General features: G+C 27.6%; 3 protein-coding genes across 4 annotated transcripts; 2 read left to right on the top strand and 1 right to left on the bottom strand.

The window, feature by feature from the left end:
- Window positions 1–3,576: 3,576 nt before the first annotated feature.
- On the bottom strand, window positions 3,577–15,772 carry LOC111686261 (nucleoplasmin-like protein). Its single transcript, XM_023448614.2, has 3 exons — window positions 15,590–15,772; window positions 15,231–15,373; window positions 3,577–4,467 (listed from the first exon to the last, which is right to left on the bottom strand). The coding sequence occupies exons 1-3, from the start codon at window positions 15,609–15,611 to the stop codon at window positions 4,162–4,164; spliced, it is 471 nt and encodes a 156-aa protein (XP_023304382.1). The 5' UTR covers window positions 15,612–15,772; the 3' UTR covers window positions 3,577–4,161.
- Window positions 7,318–13,311, top strand: LOC111686252 (sodium-independent sulfate anion transporter). 2 transcript variants are annotated; one of them, XM_046949447.1, is made up of 9 exons: window positions 7,318–7,473; window positions 7,674–7,712; window positions 10,824–11,123; window positions 11,188–11,412; window positions 11,472–11,587; window positions 11,662–11,965; window positions 12,028–12,330; window positions 12,394–12,707; window positions 12,779–13,311. In XM_046949447.1, the coding sequence occupies exons 1-9, from the start codon at window positions 7,458–7,460 to the stop codon at window positions 12,986–12,988; spliced, it is 1,827 nt and encodes a 608-aa protein (XP_046805403.1). In that variant the 5' UTR covers window positions 7,318–7,457; the 3' UTR covers window positions 12,989–13,311. The 2 variants fall into 2 exon arrangements, with proteins under 2 accessions (XP_046805403.1, XP_023304371.2); XM_023448603.2 differs by lacking the exon at window positions 7,674–7,712.
- Window positions 15,773–17,735: 1,963 nt separating the features above from the next.
- On the top strand, window positions 17,736–19,076 carry LOC111686114 (nucleoplasmin-like protein). Its single transcript, XM_023448420.2, has 3 exons — window positions 17,736–17,911; window positions 18,076–18,215; window positions 18,344–19,076. Exons 1-3 carry the CDS (start codon window positions 17,890–17,892, stop codon window positions 18,626–18,628), a joined length of 447 nt encoding a protein of 148 aa, XP_023304188.1. The 5' UTR covers window positions 17,736–17,889; the 3' UTR covers window positions 18,629–19,076.
- The last annotated feature ends 101 nt before the right edge of the window (window positions 19,077–19,177 follow it).

The raw sequence follows: 19,177 nt of genomic DNA, 5'->3' as shown, positions 1-19,177 counted from the left end.
AAAGGTTTTCTTCAAAAAAAATAAAAAAAGCCTTCGAATTAAGAAACGTTTTCAACTAACAAAATTCTAAAAACAATATTTTTATCTTTGATCTTCTGTTAGTAAATGCAAAAACAAAACACAAAAACTTTGGCTTTTCCCAGAAAATAAATCTATTAATGCAAAAATGTCAATCAATAAGTGTTATCGATTTATTTAGAGTTCTTTTTTGTTTGTACTTTTTAATCAGTTTTCATTAGTTGTCATATCACTAGAGAAATTCGTTGATATAAAATATCTAACAACTATCCGTACGATCACAATAATCAATCGTAGCCGTCGTCGTTTATATATATATTTTTTTAAATACGTCACAAATATTTAAAATTTTTAATCAAAAGTAAACACTTAAATTCTTCTTTTTTATAGCTAGAAAATAAACAATAAATTTTATTAAATTTAAAAAATCAAATTTCACTGTAATTACTTAAATATTTGTTTAAACAATTAGCACACGTTTACTTTTTTATATTATATGCCAATAAAATTTAAAAAAAAAAGTTATTTATTTTTATATTATCTGGAGCTTAGACATATATCTCAAGCTATCGATTACAGTTTGCTTAACCTTTCTACACATATTGCTGAGAACCTTTTTGGGTAGTAGACATCTTAATAAATCAATAATTACGCTAATTTACTTTATAACATAAGCATATAGAATTTTATTTGCATATTAAAGAAAACAAAATTTTATTTAAAAGTACATAATTTTAAAGTTAAATATGCATAATTAGGGTGGACAGTGTTTAAGCAACAAAATTTTTTAATAAACATTTCCCATCGAAAAAAGGACTTAGCTGAAATTGGTTTTATTATATTTTAATAGTTTTTTTGAAAATATGCTCTAGCAATTAATAGGAAAGTAAATCAACTTGAATTATTTCAAAATCTTATCGAATTGTCGAAAACAAATAGTAATAATACTCTAACGATAGTAGGGGGTTTAAAATATTAAAATCTTTAGTTTTAAATAAAAAACATTTAATTTGTTGATGGGGTGTTCTTAAAACGTAATCTTCTCTGGGCTACTGAATTTATATCAAAATGGATCAATGACCTAATAAACAACACCGTACACATTCTGGTTTTATCAAGTTATAATAATGGACGTGCGTACATAATTCGAACTCATGATATTAAATAATGATAAAGTTTGATTTTTTTTCCAGAACAAAGCCCCAATATAAATACATATGGATAGTTTCGTATCAATAGACCCACGAATTTCAGTGCTTTTAATATTATTTTTAGCGAACATGTCAAGAGATGTTTTTCAATAGGTATTCAATTAACGGGGGCATTTGGATTTTGTCATTCCGTTTGTAACACATCGAGATATTGATAATAGACCCACAAAAGTACATATATTCATGGTCCTTATTAAATTCTAAGACGATCTTTCCGTCCGTCTGTCTGTTTGTTGAAAGCACAATAAAGTCCGAACGGAAAGGTATTGAAAATGGCCAATATCGGTTTACGTTTTCATATAGTGGCCTCCCGAAAATAAACTTTAACAGCCATAACTGTTTTAAAAATGCTTTAATAATAAAATTCGACAGAAATAAGTTATATATAAGCCAAATTCTCTCTACCAAATTTTATGAGCATCGATCCATAATTAACCTTTCCCCTCATATATGGTCCCCTAGAAAAATGACTTTGACGCCCATTGCTGACTTAAAAATACGAGTTTAGCGCTGAAAAAGTGGGTATATAAGATTCGGCAATTCTTTCTTGTTTGAATTGACGACAACACACTCTGAATTACGATTCGACGCACCTTCACTAAGTAGCTACGAATACGGAGAAGTAATCGAAATGTCATTTAAAATCGCTAATAGATTTATTTACATTCAAAGTATAGATCTAGAGATCTTTACTGATGGACCCAAAATCGAATACGACACATGTGCAGAAGTTTATAGACTTCTGGATGAATGTAATGTTTTCCAGGTAAGTATATCGAAGTGTCATTTGAAATCGCTCACTAATAGATTTAAGTATTTACAATCAAAGTAAAGACCTACGGATGGGTTCAGAAGTTTTGTGGAATCCGTGACAAGCGCAGAAGTTTATTTGGTAGATTGCGATATAAAGGTGTCATATAGGCTACAGAATGAATGTAATGTTTTCCAGACAGAGATCTAAGCGATCTGATTCTGACTGGATGATCTTCGCTGAGGAAAAAACTTCGGGTTGATACAACATATAGACTTCAGGATGATGTAATGTTTTCCATTCAGAGATCTGGAAAGCTATGGAACTTATAAGGACACACGTTAGAAGGGGTTTGTTGTTGTAACAGTACTGCTGTGAGCGGATGATCTTCGCTGAGGAAAAAACATCCGGTGATATAACTGTTGCCGAGTTGGCAATATTTGGCCGATTGAGAATCGGGACGTTTCAGAGAAGAGATTAAATTGTCGTGTTGTTAGTGGTGTCATCCGTATTATATAAAATCAGGTTATTAAGTCCCAGGCTACTGAGGGAAGAGGGAAGTTAGGACAAGCATTACATGAGGATTTAAGGGATGTAGCTGTAGTATAAGTAACATTCTAGGTTTTTTCGGGGCAGTGGATTAGCGTCGGCCTTCGTAGAATTCACTTCTAATACTTTCAGCATTAGATCCGTTATATCGTGCATGACATTGGTTCCTAGCAGATTCAATCTATGATTCGCTAGGGCAGGTCACTGACAGAGGAAGTGAAGAGTACTCTCTTCTGTGATGTGGTATAAACACAAGACAGTTTCCAGCCCGTTTAATGGTTGATAGTTCAGCCTGAAGTACGCTACATTGGTCAGGAAGTTTAAAAAAAACTTCAGTTCCAGTATGTTCAACATAAAAGTCTCCATCCCTCGATTTAAAACCATCGAACCTGATACGAACCTTCACCTAGGATAAATTCCACCTCGTGCTGAATCGACACTTAAAGAAAATCACACTGGATCCTCTTGGGTCTTCGAGTGGATGTTTACCTATTTAGAATACAACCCAATTAATCTAATAATCTAGAGATTATTCTATAAATTGAAAGAAGAGTGTTGGAAAAATCATTCCTTTTTATAAGGACCAGAGAAAATAATCTAATAGTTGGACCCAAAAATCCTGTAAACATAATGAATCACTGTCGACCAATAAATTAGCAAAGAAAAAAACACACTTTCTTTTTTTCAAATAATTTTTCAGAATTTATTTTGGAGTTCTTTTTTAAATTTTTTTAAAGTTTTTGTTTTTTGTTTATAATGGAATTTTTTTAATATGTTTTTTTTTTTTTTTTTGTTTGTATTTCTTTTGTTGTTAAATTATTTAGCTTATATAGTGGTAAGTTTTCTTTTACGAGAGAAAGAGGAAAAACAGAAATTTTGTTTGATTACATAACATTTTATAAAAATGTATGTCTCTTCTTGTTGATGTTGTTGATTTTGATGTTAAAATTTTAAACTTTTTTTGTTGTTTGTATATTATGTATATAAAAAATGCAGTCGTAGCAGAACATGCATCAATCAAAGTGATTTATTATTTTTGTTGTTTAGTTTTAAATTTAATTGTTTTATTTTCTGTTTTCTAAGTTTACCTGAATAATTTTCTTTTACTTATTGCTGTTTTCTAGTTGTTTAAAACGCTTTTATTCTTTTGTTAAGTAACTGCATTTGCTAACAGTTCTTGTCTATATAAAAAAAATCATGTTAGTTTTTAGTATGTTGACACTTTTTTCTTGTAACTTACAATGTATAATATTGTTAAAATGTAAAAAATTTTTAAAAAATTTGAAAGTTTTCAAAAGTTGGAAAAATACTCATACAATTAAAAACAAGAACCAAGGAACTAAAGCTCTTCCTAAACCCCCTTTTTACTTTGCTTGTTGATATTGTGTATAGTTTACAAAAAATAAAAAAAAAATTGAATTGGAAAATGTTTGGCCAGGAAGAGCAGTCTTAAAAATTAGTTTCTTAATTATGTATTATACGCATAAAGAAACTTATGGGGGGAAGAATTTGCATTCATAAATTTTTTAACGTTTGTGTTTCCTTTTTTGTTTGTGTGTATGTGTTGTGTTTGTTTTTTATGTATATTATGTATATAATTAAGAGAGGTAGTACTAGGTGTTGTTAAGAAATTTATTTCTTCTTATTTTTGGCATTTTTGCCTTCGGCATTGTTTTCCAACTTTTGTTTCTTTTTAGGTTGTGCCTCATCTTCTTCCTCTTCACCATCATCTTCTTCGTCGGTTTCGTCATCATCCATATCGACTACCTCAACTTCGTCTTTGATATTTTGTCCATGAATATAAACTGGGCCATTACCTCTGATCAATTTGAATGTAGCTGATGTTTCGTAGAATTCAATATCGGGATTAACGGCACGTGTTTCACCGGCCTTTAAAACAGCAATGGGGATCTTCAAATTGTCTTTGACGGTGTGGACCTAAAACGAAAGAAAAAAAAAAATAATGAAATTTTATTTATTTAAAGTTTTATTTAATTTTTCATATTAAAAAAGCTAAATACATACATCAAAACATTAAGTACCTAACTAAATGCTTCTTAAGCACTGAGAAGTGCGTTTAATATCAAGTGCTGCAATTAAGATTATACTTAAATTTATAACAATACTAAAGTTATCGCTTTTGATTTTATTTATTGTTTTTGTTATAAAATAATTAACTTTCTGAGTTCATAAATCACATGCTAAAAGCATTTAGTTTATAAAATATTTATGATAAAATTGTGGCTAATAAAATAAATTTAAACGGCCAGATGTTATAGAAATAATGTTTATTATAATTATGTTAGGATATGTTCTCTAATAATGCAGTATAGAAATTCAACTCATATTATTAATAAAAAATGGATGAACTTTGTTCATAACTTCTTGACAAAATCTTAAAGTACTTATCTGATAAGCCCCTTCCTTCAAGAAACATGTTTATAGATTACAAGAAATTATGACGTACGAACATTTTCTGCAAGTCATTTAAGGATTTTGACAGAATTTTTTTACCAATATAATAAAACTCTTTAAGAAGTTATAAAACATTTTGCTTCTGAATAAAAAAACAGTTGAAAAAGATTTTCTATAAAAATATCTTGAAAAAATTTACCAAGAAAAGGTTTTTAGCTAGATTTTGAAAATAAAACATTCATATCAAAAAGCTTTGTGTCTAAAACTTTATAGTAAATACTTTCGAATGGAGTTTTTAATAACATGAGGAAATATGCTTTTACTTTTTTGTTCAAGAAAAAAGTTGAAAAATATTTTCCAGAAAAAATCTTTAAAATTTTTAGCAAAAAGAGGTTTTCATCTAGAGTTTTCATTAACAAGTTTTATTTAATAAAATTGTAAAACTTTTCTTTTAAAATTTGAAAGCCTTTTCATAAAGTGTTTAAATATGCAATTTTCTAACAACAAATTTTCTAACTTAATATCACCAGCAATACACCCACGACAATTGGATCTACGCTCCGGAAGGATTCTCAATCGCCCAAGATTGTCAGCAAGCATTTTCCTTCGGGAAGAACATCCAGTTACAGCCAACTTGTTGCAACAACAACAATACTTTCATACAGCTATTTCATTAAAAAGTTCAACAAAGCTTTTTTGCTTTCGACTAAGTTCAACAAAGTTCAAAAAGCTTTTCCATAAAAATATTTTGAATAAATTTAGGAAAAAAAAGGTTTTTGTATAGAGTTTGAAAATAGTGCTTTTATATCAAAGCTATTTTCAAACGGATTTTTCATTAACAAGTTCAAATAAGCTTTTATTTAAAAATGTTTGTAAAACTTTTCTTTTAAAATTGAAAAGCCTTTTCATGAAAAGAGTTTATATATGCAATTAAAAAGCTTTTCTAACAAATGTTCAAGAAAAAGGTAAACACATACACAACCAAATATTTTTCAAATGAGTTTGAAAATAAAGCTTTCATAAAAAGACTAAAAAGCTTTTACGAAAAAATATTTGAAAAATTAATGTTTCTTTAAGCTTTTATGGAAAAGCTTTATTTAAAGCTATTTCTTAAAAAAGCTTTTTCATCAGAAGACTTTTAAAAAGCTTTTTCTTCAGACGACTTTAAAAAGCTTTTTTTATTTAAAATTATATTAAAACAAAAACTTTTTCTTTGGAAAATGTTTAAATTTTTCAAAAAAAGGTCTTTAAATATTTTTTTTTTTTAAATTGGAAACGTGTAGTTAGAATCTTAAAGAGATCAATGACTTTGAGTAAAAGAAATTAAACATAGAAAACTTGAACAAACATCAGTTATAAATGATAATAAACGCTGTTTAACGTCGAACACTTTTACTTGTTTAAGTTTTAATTTTATGGAAAAGATAAAATGACAGAAATATCATTCTTTTCTCTTCTTTTTCCATACCAAATCAAAAACTTATCAAGTGAAATTAAAGATTACATTTTTACTTAATATTTCCAAAGTTGTGCTACAATTTCAAACATAGTTAAACAAAGATAATCTTAGATTGGCCTTAATCTTAAAATCATTTAAAACTAAACAAAAAAACAAACACTTAATATAACTCTAAAGCTATCCCATATAGAGATAGTATTTAATGTTCTAACCACCATATAACCCGTGATTGAGTATATTTCCATTAAATATAATACAAATCAACGTAAATGTTTAAATGATAAAAATTAATTACGTTTTCATTCTAATACTCAATAAAAAATATTTCATTTTATTTTGCTGTTTTTATAAAAAAAAATATTAACAAATATTTAAAAAAAATTGCAATGTTTTTTAATCTAATATAAAAAAGATCACATTTCAAGATTATTTTACAAAATGTGCAAAATAAGGAAAGTAGGCGTGTTTTTAATAATAAACTTATAAAAACAAAACATAAAGTGATTTTAAATAATTCTTGTTTAACACACTAATAAATAAATTATCAAAATTTGTGTTATCATTGACAAAAAAAATTTGAAAAAAATATATATATATATATATATATATAAAAATCTATAAAAAAGTAATTCACCAAAACAACAAATTATCAGTTTATGACAATGATAATGTTGTTAACTTGATGGCTCTCTGGGAAGTGAATGAAAATATTTGTTAATGGTCTGGGTCCGTGCTATGAAGGTACTTATAATAATACGAAAAAAAAGTATGTCTGTGTCATACGTACTCTATGAGTGAGTATGTTTGTATTAATGTATGTAAGTAAGAAGAAAAGCAAACACTAGTCTATAAAAATTAAAAAGTAAATTAAAACCAAAAAATAACATTCATTCTATATTTCAACGTGGTATAGAGTGGACGCGTGAAATATATAAAAAACAAACACCAAAATAACAATCGACAAACAAACTGGTCAATTGTAATTTGAAAAAAAAAGAAATTAAAAATTATTAAAAATTTATTTCAAATTTCTTTTAAAAAAACAAGCCACAACATGACGGATTTAGAAGGTGCGATTTGAAAAAAAACATAAACAATGAAATCTCTTAATAAAAGCAAAAATATTAAAAAAAAAACTATAAAAGTGTTAAAATTTTAAGTTTTGTTTGCTTTTGTTAAGAGATTTCTCTGTTTTAAATTATATGTTGTAAAATAACCTTGTTGTAATCCAAAAAAATATATAAATATTTGTAAATATTATTATTAATAGAACTAAAAAGCTTTACTACTAAAGTAAAGCATCCAAAACGTGAGTAAATTGTTTAATTAACGTTTAAACTAAATATTAATTCGTGCTAATTATTTGTGTGTAATTACAAAAAAATATAAATAAAAAGTATAAATCTAGTAGTGTGTTGTAGTTGATACCGGAAGATGTTTTATTTGTTAAATTAAATAAAAAAAACAATATTTATTTTAAGCTGATAAACTTTGACACAATTTAATAATTAAACAAATTGTAAAAATGCAGAAAATAAGAAATGTATTAAGATTTTTATAAAATACCAAAAGTGTTTTTATAAAAAAAGTTTTTTTTTTTTTTAAAATAACAATGTGCCTTAATTGTATTAAATATTTGCCTTTTTGGTTAGAATTTTAAAGTTTTTTAAACCAATTTAAAGTGTTACCAAGAAATTGATATGTATTTACATAAAATATAATTAAAAAAAACTTGAGTTAAAAAATTAAAACTAAATTCCGTTTTATGGTAAAAGCGGAAGAAGAATGTGACTATAAATGTATTTAAATATGTATATAACATGTAATTTTTAAATTCATATAAAAAATTGTGTGTGAATAATGTGGAAATACAAATACATATGTATTTTGTCATTTGTTAAACATTTAAAAAAACAAGGAAACTATAAAAACCTATTTAAAGAAAAATTTTGTAAATTATGATTTTAATCTTTAAATAAGAATAATTGAATTTCAAATTGTATAAAGCTCTAGTGTTAAATTTCATTAAAATGTAAGAAAAAAAAAAACAAATGTTGATGAAACATTTCACCCAGTGACAATATTTATTTAAGCCTGTTATGATGATTAAAAACCATATCAGTTTAATAATATGTTTTAAATGTGTTTTTAAGGGGGTTATGAACCTAGATAATGTTAACAAATTTTTTTAAAAACAACAAAGTCTTTGCTTGAGGTATTTCAAGTCAAAAAAACCCAATAAATGCTTTTTCCTGCATTATTAATTATCAGGGAAACCGAAATTTACACTGATATTGAGTCATTGCTAACTTATGTTTAGAAATTTAAAATGCAAATCCGAAGAAATACACTTAGGCCTCCATCGAGCCTGTTGATCGCTTTTCACATAACGAGAGGATTTAAGATATTGTGTCCTGATGTTTGCACCAAGACAAACTAAATAGATTAAAAAACACACACTACACAAACATTGCTCATACAATCACCATTTTTTTCACGTTTTTGTGGTCTTGCAAAGATTCTGATGTAAATTTCCCTTCAACATGTAAATTTTGTAAAAAAAAAATGTATTTAAAAATATAAACAATACAAACTGATTGATAAAAATTCAATATGTTTGTGTAAAAATCAAAACTTTTTTTGTTTTGTGATCAAACAAACCGCAAGCATTTGTGCAAACATGAAACAAACTCGTACACTACACAACAGTCTTGCACAAACGTAAAATATTGGCAAGTTTGTTAAGCGGCTTGTGTAGTCTATTTGGCCGTTTAGGTGAAGATATCTCGAAAAAGAAAGAAGATATACCATATGAAATTTAGCATAAATCTTAATCCTTCTACTAAATTTTTCGAAGATTTTCAATATAAAGCATTCTTTAGAAAATCAGTTTTTATTAAGAAAAAGATCAATAACGTCGTCAATTGCTAAAGGATTTTTATGAGCAAAGTTGCGTGTTAATCATGAAGAAACCTGGGTTTCTAATTAGTTAATAAATAGTTAATAAAATACTTTCAAAAAACATCTCCAAACATGGACAACTGTATAGAATTAAAATATAAAATATGTTTGCTGATGAAATTCTCACATATCTCTTCAGGTTACTTAAACGTTCAGTTTCTGCTTTCTAATTCGCGGAGAAACATAAAATCGGTTCAGATTTAACAATGTTATTGTCTTATAAATGCTTAAAAGTACGAAAAACCTGTTTTTTTTTTGTTGTTTGGCAATTTTTAAAAAAAATATTCTTGTTCCACTCGGATCCACTTTTCAGAAATATTGTATTTGTCGCCTAGTGTAATAAAATAAATTATTTAGCAAAAAGCCGAAAACATAAGATTTCATGAAATCAATGAATTTTTTTCTCATGTTTAAAACCAATTCTGACAATTAAAGTTGTTCTGGAGTTATAATCACCCCTATCTCTAAGAGAAGTGAAAATTTTGTTTCTTTGAAATTTTCATTCCCCTTGAAGGGAAAATTGCTATCGCAAACTTGTTGTAATCAATTCTTTCACAATAGTTGATTTTGTATAGAACAGCTGTTTTAATTTTTACAAAATTCCACAACAGGTAATTTTTTACGACAAAAAATTTAGTGAACGAAAAAAGTAAAAAGGGAACATATTTTACGTGAAATGATGATTGGTGGTGATAGGGGTGATTATGTAGAATCAAAGATGTCATTAAGATATTCTGAGATTCGGATTTGACTTTAGAAAAATATAAATCTATGGATTGAAAATTTTTAAAAAGGTTTCAAGTATATTCCGATAAAATTGAACATACTTTAAGAAACTAAAATAAAAATAACAAAACAACCAGCAAAAGTCCTTCCTTCTTACTTCACTTACAAGAAAACATATTCCCATAGCGGCTAACGTAAAAAAATGGAATATTTTTTTGATAATAAGACTTTAAAATAACAACACTATAATTATATACATGTAACACTCCAACTATGAAAAACATGTTAATAATTTAAATAAATGAAAATTAATGACCAGAGAAATGCCCAATACACCCTCATTTAAATATTTAAAACAAATATTTATTTTTAAACTAAAAATCAATAATAATAATGAAACATTTTATAAAAATAAACAAAACACTCTAAAAGGTTTTCAAAGTACAACAACAACCACAAAAAACTCCTAAATACTTTCTACACACAATTAATCATTTATTACTAATGCATATGCAAATTTACATATAATACATAATAAAACCAAACAAATACCACAAAATTAATTTACGCAAAAAGCTGTGAAAATTAAGTGGAAAATTAATGCTAGCAAATGATAAGCAAAAATATAACAATAACAATAAAAACAACATGTCAAATAAAAATGTTAAGCATAAAAATAAATTTTCCTAAAAAAAAAACCAACCAAAATAACTTTATCTTTATATCTTTACAGAGAGTTTGTACAAAGAAACATTTCCAGATGTGGGTAGAATTATAAAAACTCGCTCAAAAAGTTGTTGCTCTACCGATACTATAAGGAAATTTTTCCCGATTTTAACATGGTTACCTAAATATGATCCTAAATTTCTGGTACCAGATTTTGTGGCTGGTTTGACAGTGGGTCTTACAGCCATACCACAGGCTATAGCTTATGCCATTGTTGCCGGTTTACCAACACAATATGGTTTATATTCAGCATTTATGGGTTGTTTTGTTTATATTATATTTGGTACTTGTAAAGATATAACAGTGGGTAAGTAATTCAAATATATTTTATGTGTTTGAACAAATATTAATGTATTGCTTTGTGTTTCTAGGCCCTACTGCTATTATGTCTTTAATGATTCAAACTCATATTGCTGGTAATCCAGATTATGCTGTACTATGTTGTTTCTTATCGGGTTGTATTATATTTCTATTGGGTATTTTGAATTTGGGTGTATTGGTAAGATTTATATCGGTACCAGTTACCACAGGTTTTACTTTGGCTGCCGCTCTGACTATTGGTAGTGGTCAAATAAATAATTTATTTGGCATTAAAAGTAAGTTGTGTTTTATTATTGTTTTAAAAGAAATTTCTTAAAAATTGTTTTATTTAAAGGTCCCTCCAATGAGTTTTTAGACTCATGGATAAATTTCTTTACCCATATAACTGAAACCAAAAGAAATGATGCCATTTTGGGTGTTTGTACTTTGGTGGTATTGCTGTTAATGAGAGTAAGTGGTTTTAAATTTGAAGAAATTCACAATCATGGAATAATTTATAATATTTTTTCTTTAAACCTTTGCAGAAAGTTAAAGATTTACCTTGCCGTTTTAAAACTTTAACCAAATACATTTCCCTGTCCCGTAATGCTTTGGCAGTGGTGGTGGGTATATTGATTTGTTATCTACTAAGTCATGATGATTGGTTGCCCTTTAGAGTAAGTGGTAAAATTACACCTGGCATACCACCTTTTAGACCACCACCCTTCTCTACCAGTACCAATGGTACCACCGATAGTTTTGGAGATATGGTATCAAATTTAGGAGCCTCATTAGCTGCCTTACCTATGATCTCTATACTCGAAACAGTAGCCATAGCAAAAGCATTTTGTAAGTATTAAAACTGTTTTAAAAAATAAAACACTTTATAAATTATCTCATCTTCTATACAGCTAAAGGTAAAATAGTTGATGCTTCACAAGAAATGATAGCTGTGGGTCTTTGTAATGTTATGGGTAGTTTTGTTTCTTCCATGCCAATTACTGGTTCTTTTACCCGTTCCGCTATTAATAACTCCAGTGGTGTTAAGACCACTTTGGGAGGTGCTGTTACTGGTATTTTAGTTCTATTGACATTGGCCTTTTTGACTTCGACATTTTACTATATACCCAAAGCTACTCTATCGGCCATTATTATATCTGCCATGATATTTATGGTGGAATATGATCGTATTGGAGAAATTTGGAAATCGAAAAGTATGAACATTAACTTAATATATTTGAATATTTAAAATATTTCCCGAAATTTATTTCTTACAGAATTGGATTTGTTTCCTTTCCTGGTAACCGTAATAGCTTGTCTATTTTTGGGTTTGGAATATGGCATGGTATGCGGTATTTTGGCTAATATGTTGTTTATTTTATATAAAAGTGCTAGACCAAAAATTTTCATTCATAATGAAAAGATACAATCTATACAAGTGGGCATTGTAAATGTTAAGGAAAATCTTTGTTATTCTTCAGCAGAATATTTAAAATCAAAAGTTGTTAAATTTGTAGCCACCAATGATGACATTAAATTGATTGTTTTAAATGGAGAAGAAATAACAAATATTGATTCTACTGTGGCTTTGGTAAGTTTGAAAAAGATACAATTTTTATATAAAAAAAAATATAATCTTTAACACTTTAACTTTTTCTTTAGAACATTTTGTCATTAAAAGAAGATTTACTTATCTACTCTTGTGACTTGGTATGTTGGAATTGGAATATCAGCGCTGCTGGCGTTATTTGTAGATTACATCCTAAAGAGAAATCTATGTTTAAGTTTACCAAATCTATAGCTGAACTTGTAGAGGAAGCCAAACCTAGACTAAGTGCTTTAGACAATACAAGTGAACATCTTGAAGTTTAAAAAACACTAATACAAATGTACAAAAACAGTTCCTTATATAAGTTAAAACAAATTTATGTGTCATTTAATAAATGTATTTTTTTTAGATAATTTTTGTATAATGTAATAGATAAATAGTATATTTAAGTTTAAGAGAAAAAAAAACGATTTCATATAAAAATTTATGTTTATACGAAAAATTTTATTTTAAAAGCAGTAATGTTTTTAATTAAGTTTAAATTATATTAGAGTAATATTTCGCTGGATCGAAACTTATAAACTTTCTGCTAAATATATTGTGAATATACCTATGTATACTTTTAAAGTTATAAATAAAAGTTTAGTATTTTAACAATTTGTTGAAAAAAGTGACTTTCTAAAAGAGGGGTTTTATGGAGGCAAGTGTAAATATGGGTCTATCCTTACAAATAATGGACCGATTTCAACCATTTTCAATAGGCTTCGTCGTTGGTCCAAATTTCATCAAAACATCTTGAAAATTGCGACCTGTACCTTGTACCCAAGGTTTACATGGACAGCCAGCCGGACGGACATGGTTTAATCGACTCAGAAAGTGATTCTGAGACGATCGGTTACTCTAAGGTGGCTGTAGGACCAATATTTTTGTGTGTTACAAACATCAGCACAAACATTGAATATACTATGGTGGTGTAGGGTATAAAAACGGTAAATTAATATACACTAGACCTTTGAACGATGTTATCACGTTGTTTCAACATGATAATTCTCGATTTGTATTTAATTCTAATACTTTATATAAAACGAACTATCGACTATCGAAGTCGGTTAGATTCTATTAAAGAAACCCTACTACCTACAAATATTATTTCAAAATGATCATTTCCACCGATCACTTAAGTTATGTTTTAGACTATCTTTGATAAATAGTTAATCCCAGACATTCAAACAAGTATAAACTTTGGAATACATTATAGAACTTTCGAAGATTAAAAACGTTTATATCACGAATATCCTTGTATCACAGATATGATTTATTTTGTTAATTTATATTAAATCCTTACTGATCCTTCATAAATGATTCCATTGATCACTAAAGTTATGTTTGATAAATGGTTAATCCCAGACATTCGAACAAGTATAAACTTAGGAATACATTATACCTAGGACTTTCCAAAATTAAAAATGTTTATACCACGAAGATCCCTACACCATAGATATAATTTATTTTGTTAATTCCTTTAAAATCCATTCTGATCCTTCGTTTTAATCCTCGCATCAAAGTTAAATTTTACCTGCTTTTAAACATTTTTTTAATAGTTTTCCACTTAAATGCAAACAGAAAGCAGCACATGGATAATATTAAAATAACAACAAAACAAAAAAACTACAAAGTTATAGTCTTCAATAGAGATTCTAGTTTTAGTTTAAGAAATAAACAAAACTGTACTTAGCACATGTGAAATGTATATTATTTGTATAAAAGCAATCTAAGAAAAACCATGCTGATTGTTACCTTTGCTTTAATTATTTTTATTGCTATTACTGTATTATTGTTTGTTTTTAAACATTACTCACAGCCGGAAGTTAAAATATAATTTTAAGCTAGACAAAATAAAAACGAATAAAAAATACCTACGATTTGACAAAAGTTTATTTCAAAAACTATACCTTTTAACTATACTATACCTTTACATAGTTATTAAAGAAAATTTTCATAAAAATATTGCTTAATATAAACAAAACTAAAATTTAAGATATTGGCGCCAAAATGAAAATGTTTATTATTTGAAAATTATAGTCAATTGAGAAGTTTTCCTAGATTTATAAGATAAAAATTTAAATATTTCTATATTAAACCCAAACACGGATATTTTCACAAAGATTTACAATATCAAACTTTAAATCATTAAATTGGTAGAAGGAATGGATAAACAAAATTTTTCAAGGAAGACATACTAATGACGCTTATATTTCTTATAAACGCAAGGCATATGAGTACAATACAAGAAAAATATTGTACATACAAAACAGAACAATACAAAAAATATAAAGAAAAAATGCGACCAAATGACAATGAGTGAGGTTAACATACCAAACAAACCAACCATCTAAAATCGACTACTTCTTCTCTTGCATAAAAAAATAACAAGGTTATATGGATATACACACTAACTAACCCACCTCCTGTTTAAACTAAAAAACAAAAATGCATCAGTATCCTCAATATATTCCCTGTCTCGAAAAAGTACATCTTGTAAATTAAAAAAAAAAAAAAACTTACCTCTACAACATTGAATTCATCCTCTTTTGCTTCAGCGCCCAAAAGAATTTGTCTGATGATTAATTTTTGTCCGCGGGGATAATCTTCATCGTTGGATAACACTTCCCATTCAACGGAGCTGTTTTCGCCGCTTAAAGTAACACCTAAAAAAATACAAACACATTATTAGCAAGCTTTAATACAATTTTCCAAATTCAATAAAATATTGTTGTATTTCTTTTTTTTTTTTGCAAATACAAAAAATATTGTACATTTTTCTAGCCGCCATTTTTGCAATAATTTTTCGTCGCTGAAATCGTTGACAATTTATCAAATAATAACATTATTTTATTGTGGAAATTAACAGAATTTATATTTACCATAGAATGATTCGTCAGACATTGTGATTTTATGGATTCTTTTGGATTAAATTTTATAATGAAACTGTTCACGTTACTCGTGTTATTTGCACACAAAAAATGATGAATTTTTTTCCACCACAGCGACTACGAAGAAGAAAAAAAATTATGCAGCAGAACACGCAAAGCCGGTAAAGCGGGGGTAAAGCAGAGAATCGAAAATGTTTGGCAATTTCGTTTTGTCTTCGTATTTCGTAAAAATGGCAATGCCAACGTTTATTGAAAAAAGTGCTGCCAGATGAGTTATTTATTTGTTATGGGAATTGTAATTCCGTATTTAGTTTATTATTTTAAAAATTAACTATATATAATCGAAAATCTTGTAATAAAATAACAAGTAAGAGTGCTATATTCGGCTGTGCCGAATCTTATATACCCTTCACCATAGTGTATTTTAAACATAATTGATCTTACAGTCTAGTTAATAAAAACATTAAAAAAAATTGAGTCGATTTAAGCCTAATGTTTCGGCGGCGGCTCAAGCAATTAAATATAGTTCGGCGGCGGCTAAGCTCCGACTCGAAGCCGGTCGAATTCGACCTCTGATTCATTGCTGGTAAACATTGTATTTTTTGTATGTTTGGATTCCAAACATACAAAAAAATACACAGCTGAATAAAACCAAATACATCTACACACACACGTGTACATAGAAAAAGATGTACACGTGTTTTTGTTGCTTTTTTAACAATTTTTTGATGAAATTTTCAGAGGTTGTCTCGGATTTTTGCTCATATCTCCGTTATTTACCGACCGATTTAGCTGATTTTAAATAGCGATCTTCTCGAAAGCATGTCTAATAGAATTATTGAAGATTCGGATCTCGCCGATATCTGGGGTCCTCTAAAAACTGATTTCAACAGACAGACGGAAATGGCTTAATCGACTCCGCTATCTATAAGGATCAAGAATATATATACTTTATAGGGTCGGAAAATTATATTATAGAAATTACAAACGGAATGACAAACTTATATATACCCTTCTCACGAAGGTGAAGGGTATAAAAATTTGCCACAAAAAATTAAACATTTTTAATAAATAAGATTTACCCACATATTCATAAAGAAATTTTTATTTTATAAACGATTTATAAATCAAATTTATTTATTTATTTATTCAGTAATATAAAGCCACTTTGGCCAAAATAACAATATTACATAGTAAAATATACGCCTTAAAAATATTATCAAGGTTGATATATGCTTAATATATATTTATTAATTTGTTACATATATTTATTCATTCATTCAAATTTCGTATGGAAATTTTTTTATAAACCTTTTATAAAATGAAATACTGTTTATGAATATGGGGGTTTATATATAATTAATTGGATATGGATTTTTATTATGTATTGATATTTTTATAGAACTCTTCAAACAATTTTTTTTTGTCCAAAAAGTTGTATGTAAAAACACTAGAAGTCGACTTACAGAAAAAGTTGTTTTTAGAAATATCGAAAAATTATGATAAATCATAATTTTTTAAAATTTAAAGGAAATCTTGTTGTATTTTTTTTAAGAAATTTGTAACCGTCTATGGCCTTATAAAGGCTAGGTTATGGTAATAAAATGAATAAATAAATTATTTTTGTTTCTATTAAAAACGTACACAATTAATAGTGTAAAATCTAACCACCTTATTCACAAACTAAAATTAGATTTTGTATGGAAATTTTGTTTTATAAAACTTTTGTTATAAAATAAAAATGTTGTTTGTGAATAAGGACGTAGGCCTTTAAACAATTAATTCAGTAAATTTTCTAACTGTACTTTTTGGAATTGAAAAGTAAAAATTTCATTTTTAAATTCGTCGACAACTTATAAAAATTTTAAGGTCTATAAAATGACTAACATAAATTGTAAAATGTTTGTAAAGTCAAGTTATATAATTTCCACAAGAATACTTAATCATAATTTCTAAATGAGGTTTTGTACTATCCAACCTATATATGGTTGTACTTATTATATACATAGGTATTTTGGGCTTTTTTATAAGAAAATTTTACAAACTGGCATCACATTTTCTAGAGCAACAAAAAATTAGGTTGGCAATTCGATAAGAGGTGCCAAGTTTTGCGATTGTGATTTTTGTGTTCTTCTGCGTGTTTTTGCTGTAATATGGTCATTATATCTGTGGCGAGTGGCACGTGTAAAACAAATTTATTTTAAAAGAAAACTTGTACAGTTGTATATAAAATATCGACAAAAGTATAATTATTAAATAATTTTTAGTTTAAATAAATAATATATACAAAAATGGAAACAGAATCATTTTACGGTAAGTAAAACCAAAATTATAAAAAAAAACACGAGAAGAAAATGAATTGTGTTTGTTTGATGCGGCCGGCGAATTGATAATCAAAAATGTCTACCGGCAGCATGACAAACAAATAACCTTGATATTTGTACATTATAAATAAATAATTTTTCACATTCTTAAAGGTGTTGAATTAAGCGAAAAGGATCCTTTGGCCCAATTCGAAGTTGCTGAAACTGACAAAGATGTGCAGGATCAAAAATTAATTATTAAACAAATAAGCCTGGGTGCTGATGCCAAAAGCGGCGAATTCAATGTTGTACAGGTAAAACGACAATTTTTCATACAAATGAATGAAAACGTGTGATGATGCCAAAGAGATGCCACATGTTTTCTTTTCTCCGCATTATATTGATAGAAAGATGTTTTATTTGTTTATTTTTGTCTTTTCAGGCTGAAGTTAAGGGTTACGAAAAGGAAACTATTAAAATTCCTATTGCTGTTTTGAAAGCTGGTGAAACCCGTACATTGTGTCCCAACTTAGAATTCCCTAGTGATTCGGTTACCTTCAAACTTATCCAAGGTACCGGTCCCGTATACATCTGTGGTCAACATTTAGTTCACGAAATGGTTGAAGAAGAATGGCATAACGAGGATGAAGATGATGTTGATGAGGATGATGAAGATGATGAACAACCACCACCACAACAAAACGGTAAAAATAGCAAAAAGAAGTAATCCTGCTCTCCTCAAAACAAATCAAGAACACGAGCACAGATTTTATTTGTTTTTTTCTACGACTTGGACAAAATTTCATATATAATGAAAAATTTTTTTAGATAATTCAAATATCAACTGTGTTGGTGAACCTGATTAAGGCCTTCTTCACTTCTTACACAAAATTAAAACTGAACATACCACCCTTTATAATTCACGTAGTTTTGAAAAAATATATATTTTAAAGAAGAAATTTCTTATTCCGCTTTATTTTGAATATCATTTTTCTTCTAAGTTTTTTTTTTTTTTGTATACAGTTTGTAAGTCCCCTTTTAAGAAAAGTAAAAACAAAATTCTTCCCAGAAAAAAAGAATTGTAATCACAAAAATCTAAATGTACACTTTAAGTTAATAAGTATGTAATATTAAAAAGAAAATTACTTAAAAAATAAATGTAATTAAAAAAACAACTTTTTTTTATAAAATTTTTAAAGGCCTTATGGAACTATTAGTTTTTTGTTGATATCCTGTTGTATAGGAAATATAAGCTTATCATGGACTGATCTCTACG

Source organism: Lucilia cuprina, chromosome 4 (genome assembly GCF_022045245.1).
Source record: "Lucilia cuprina isolate Lc7/37 chromosome 4, ASM2204524v1, whole genome shotgun sequence".
Taxonomy (NCBI): Eukaryota; Metazoa; Arthropoda; class Insecta; order Diptera; family Calliphoridae; genus Lucilia; species Lucilia cuprina.
The sequence above is the reverse complement of the archived record's forward strand: the minus strand, read 5'-3'. Positions and strand labels throughout refer to the sequence as shown.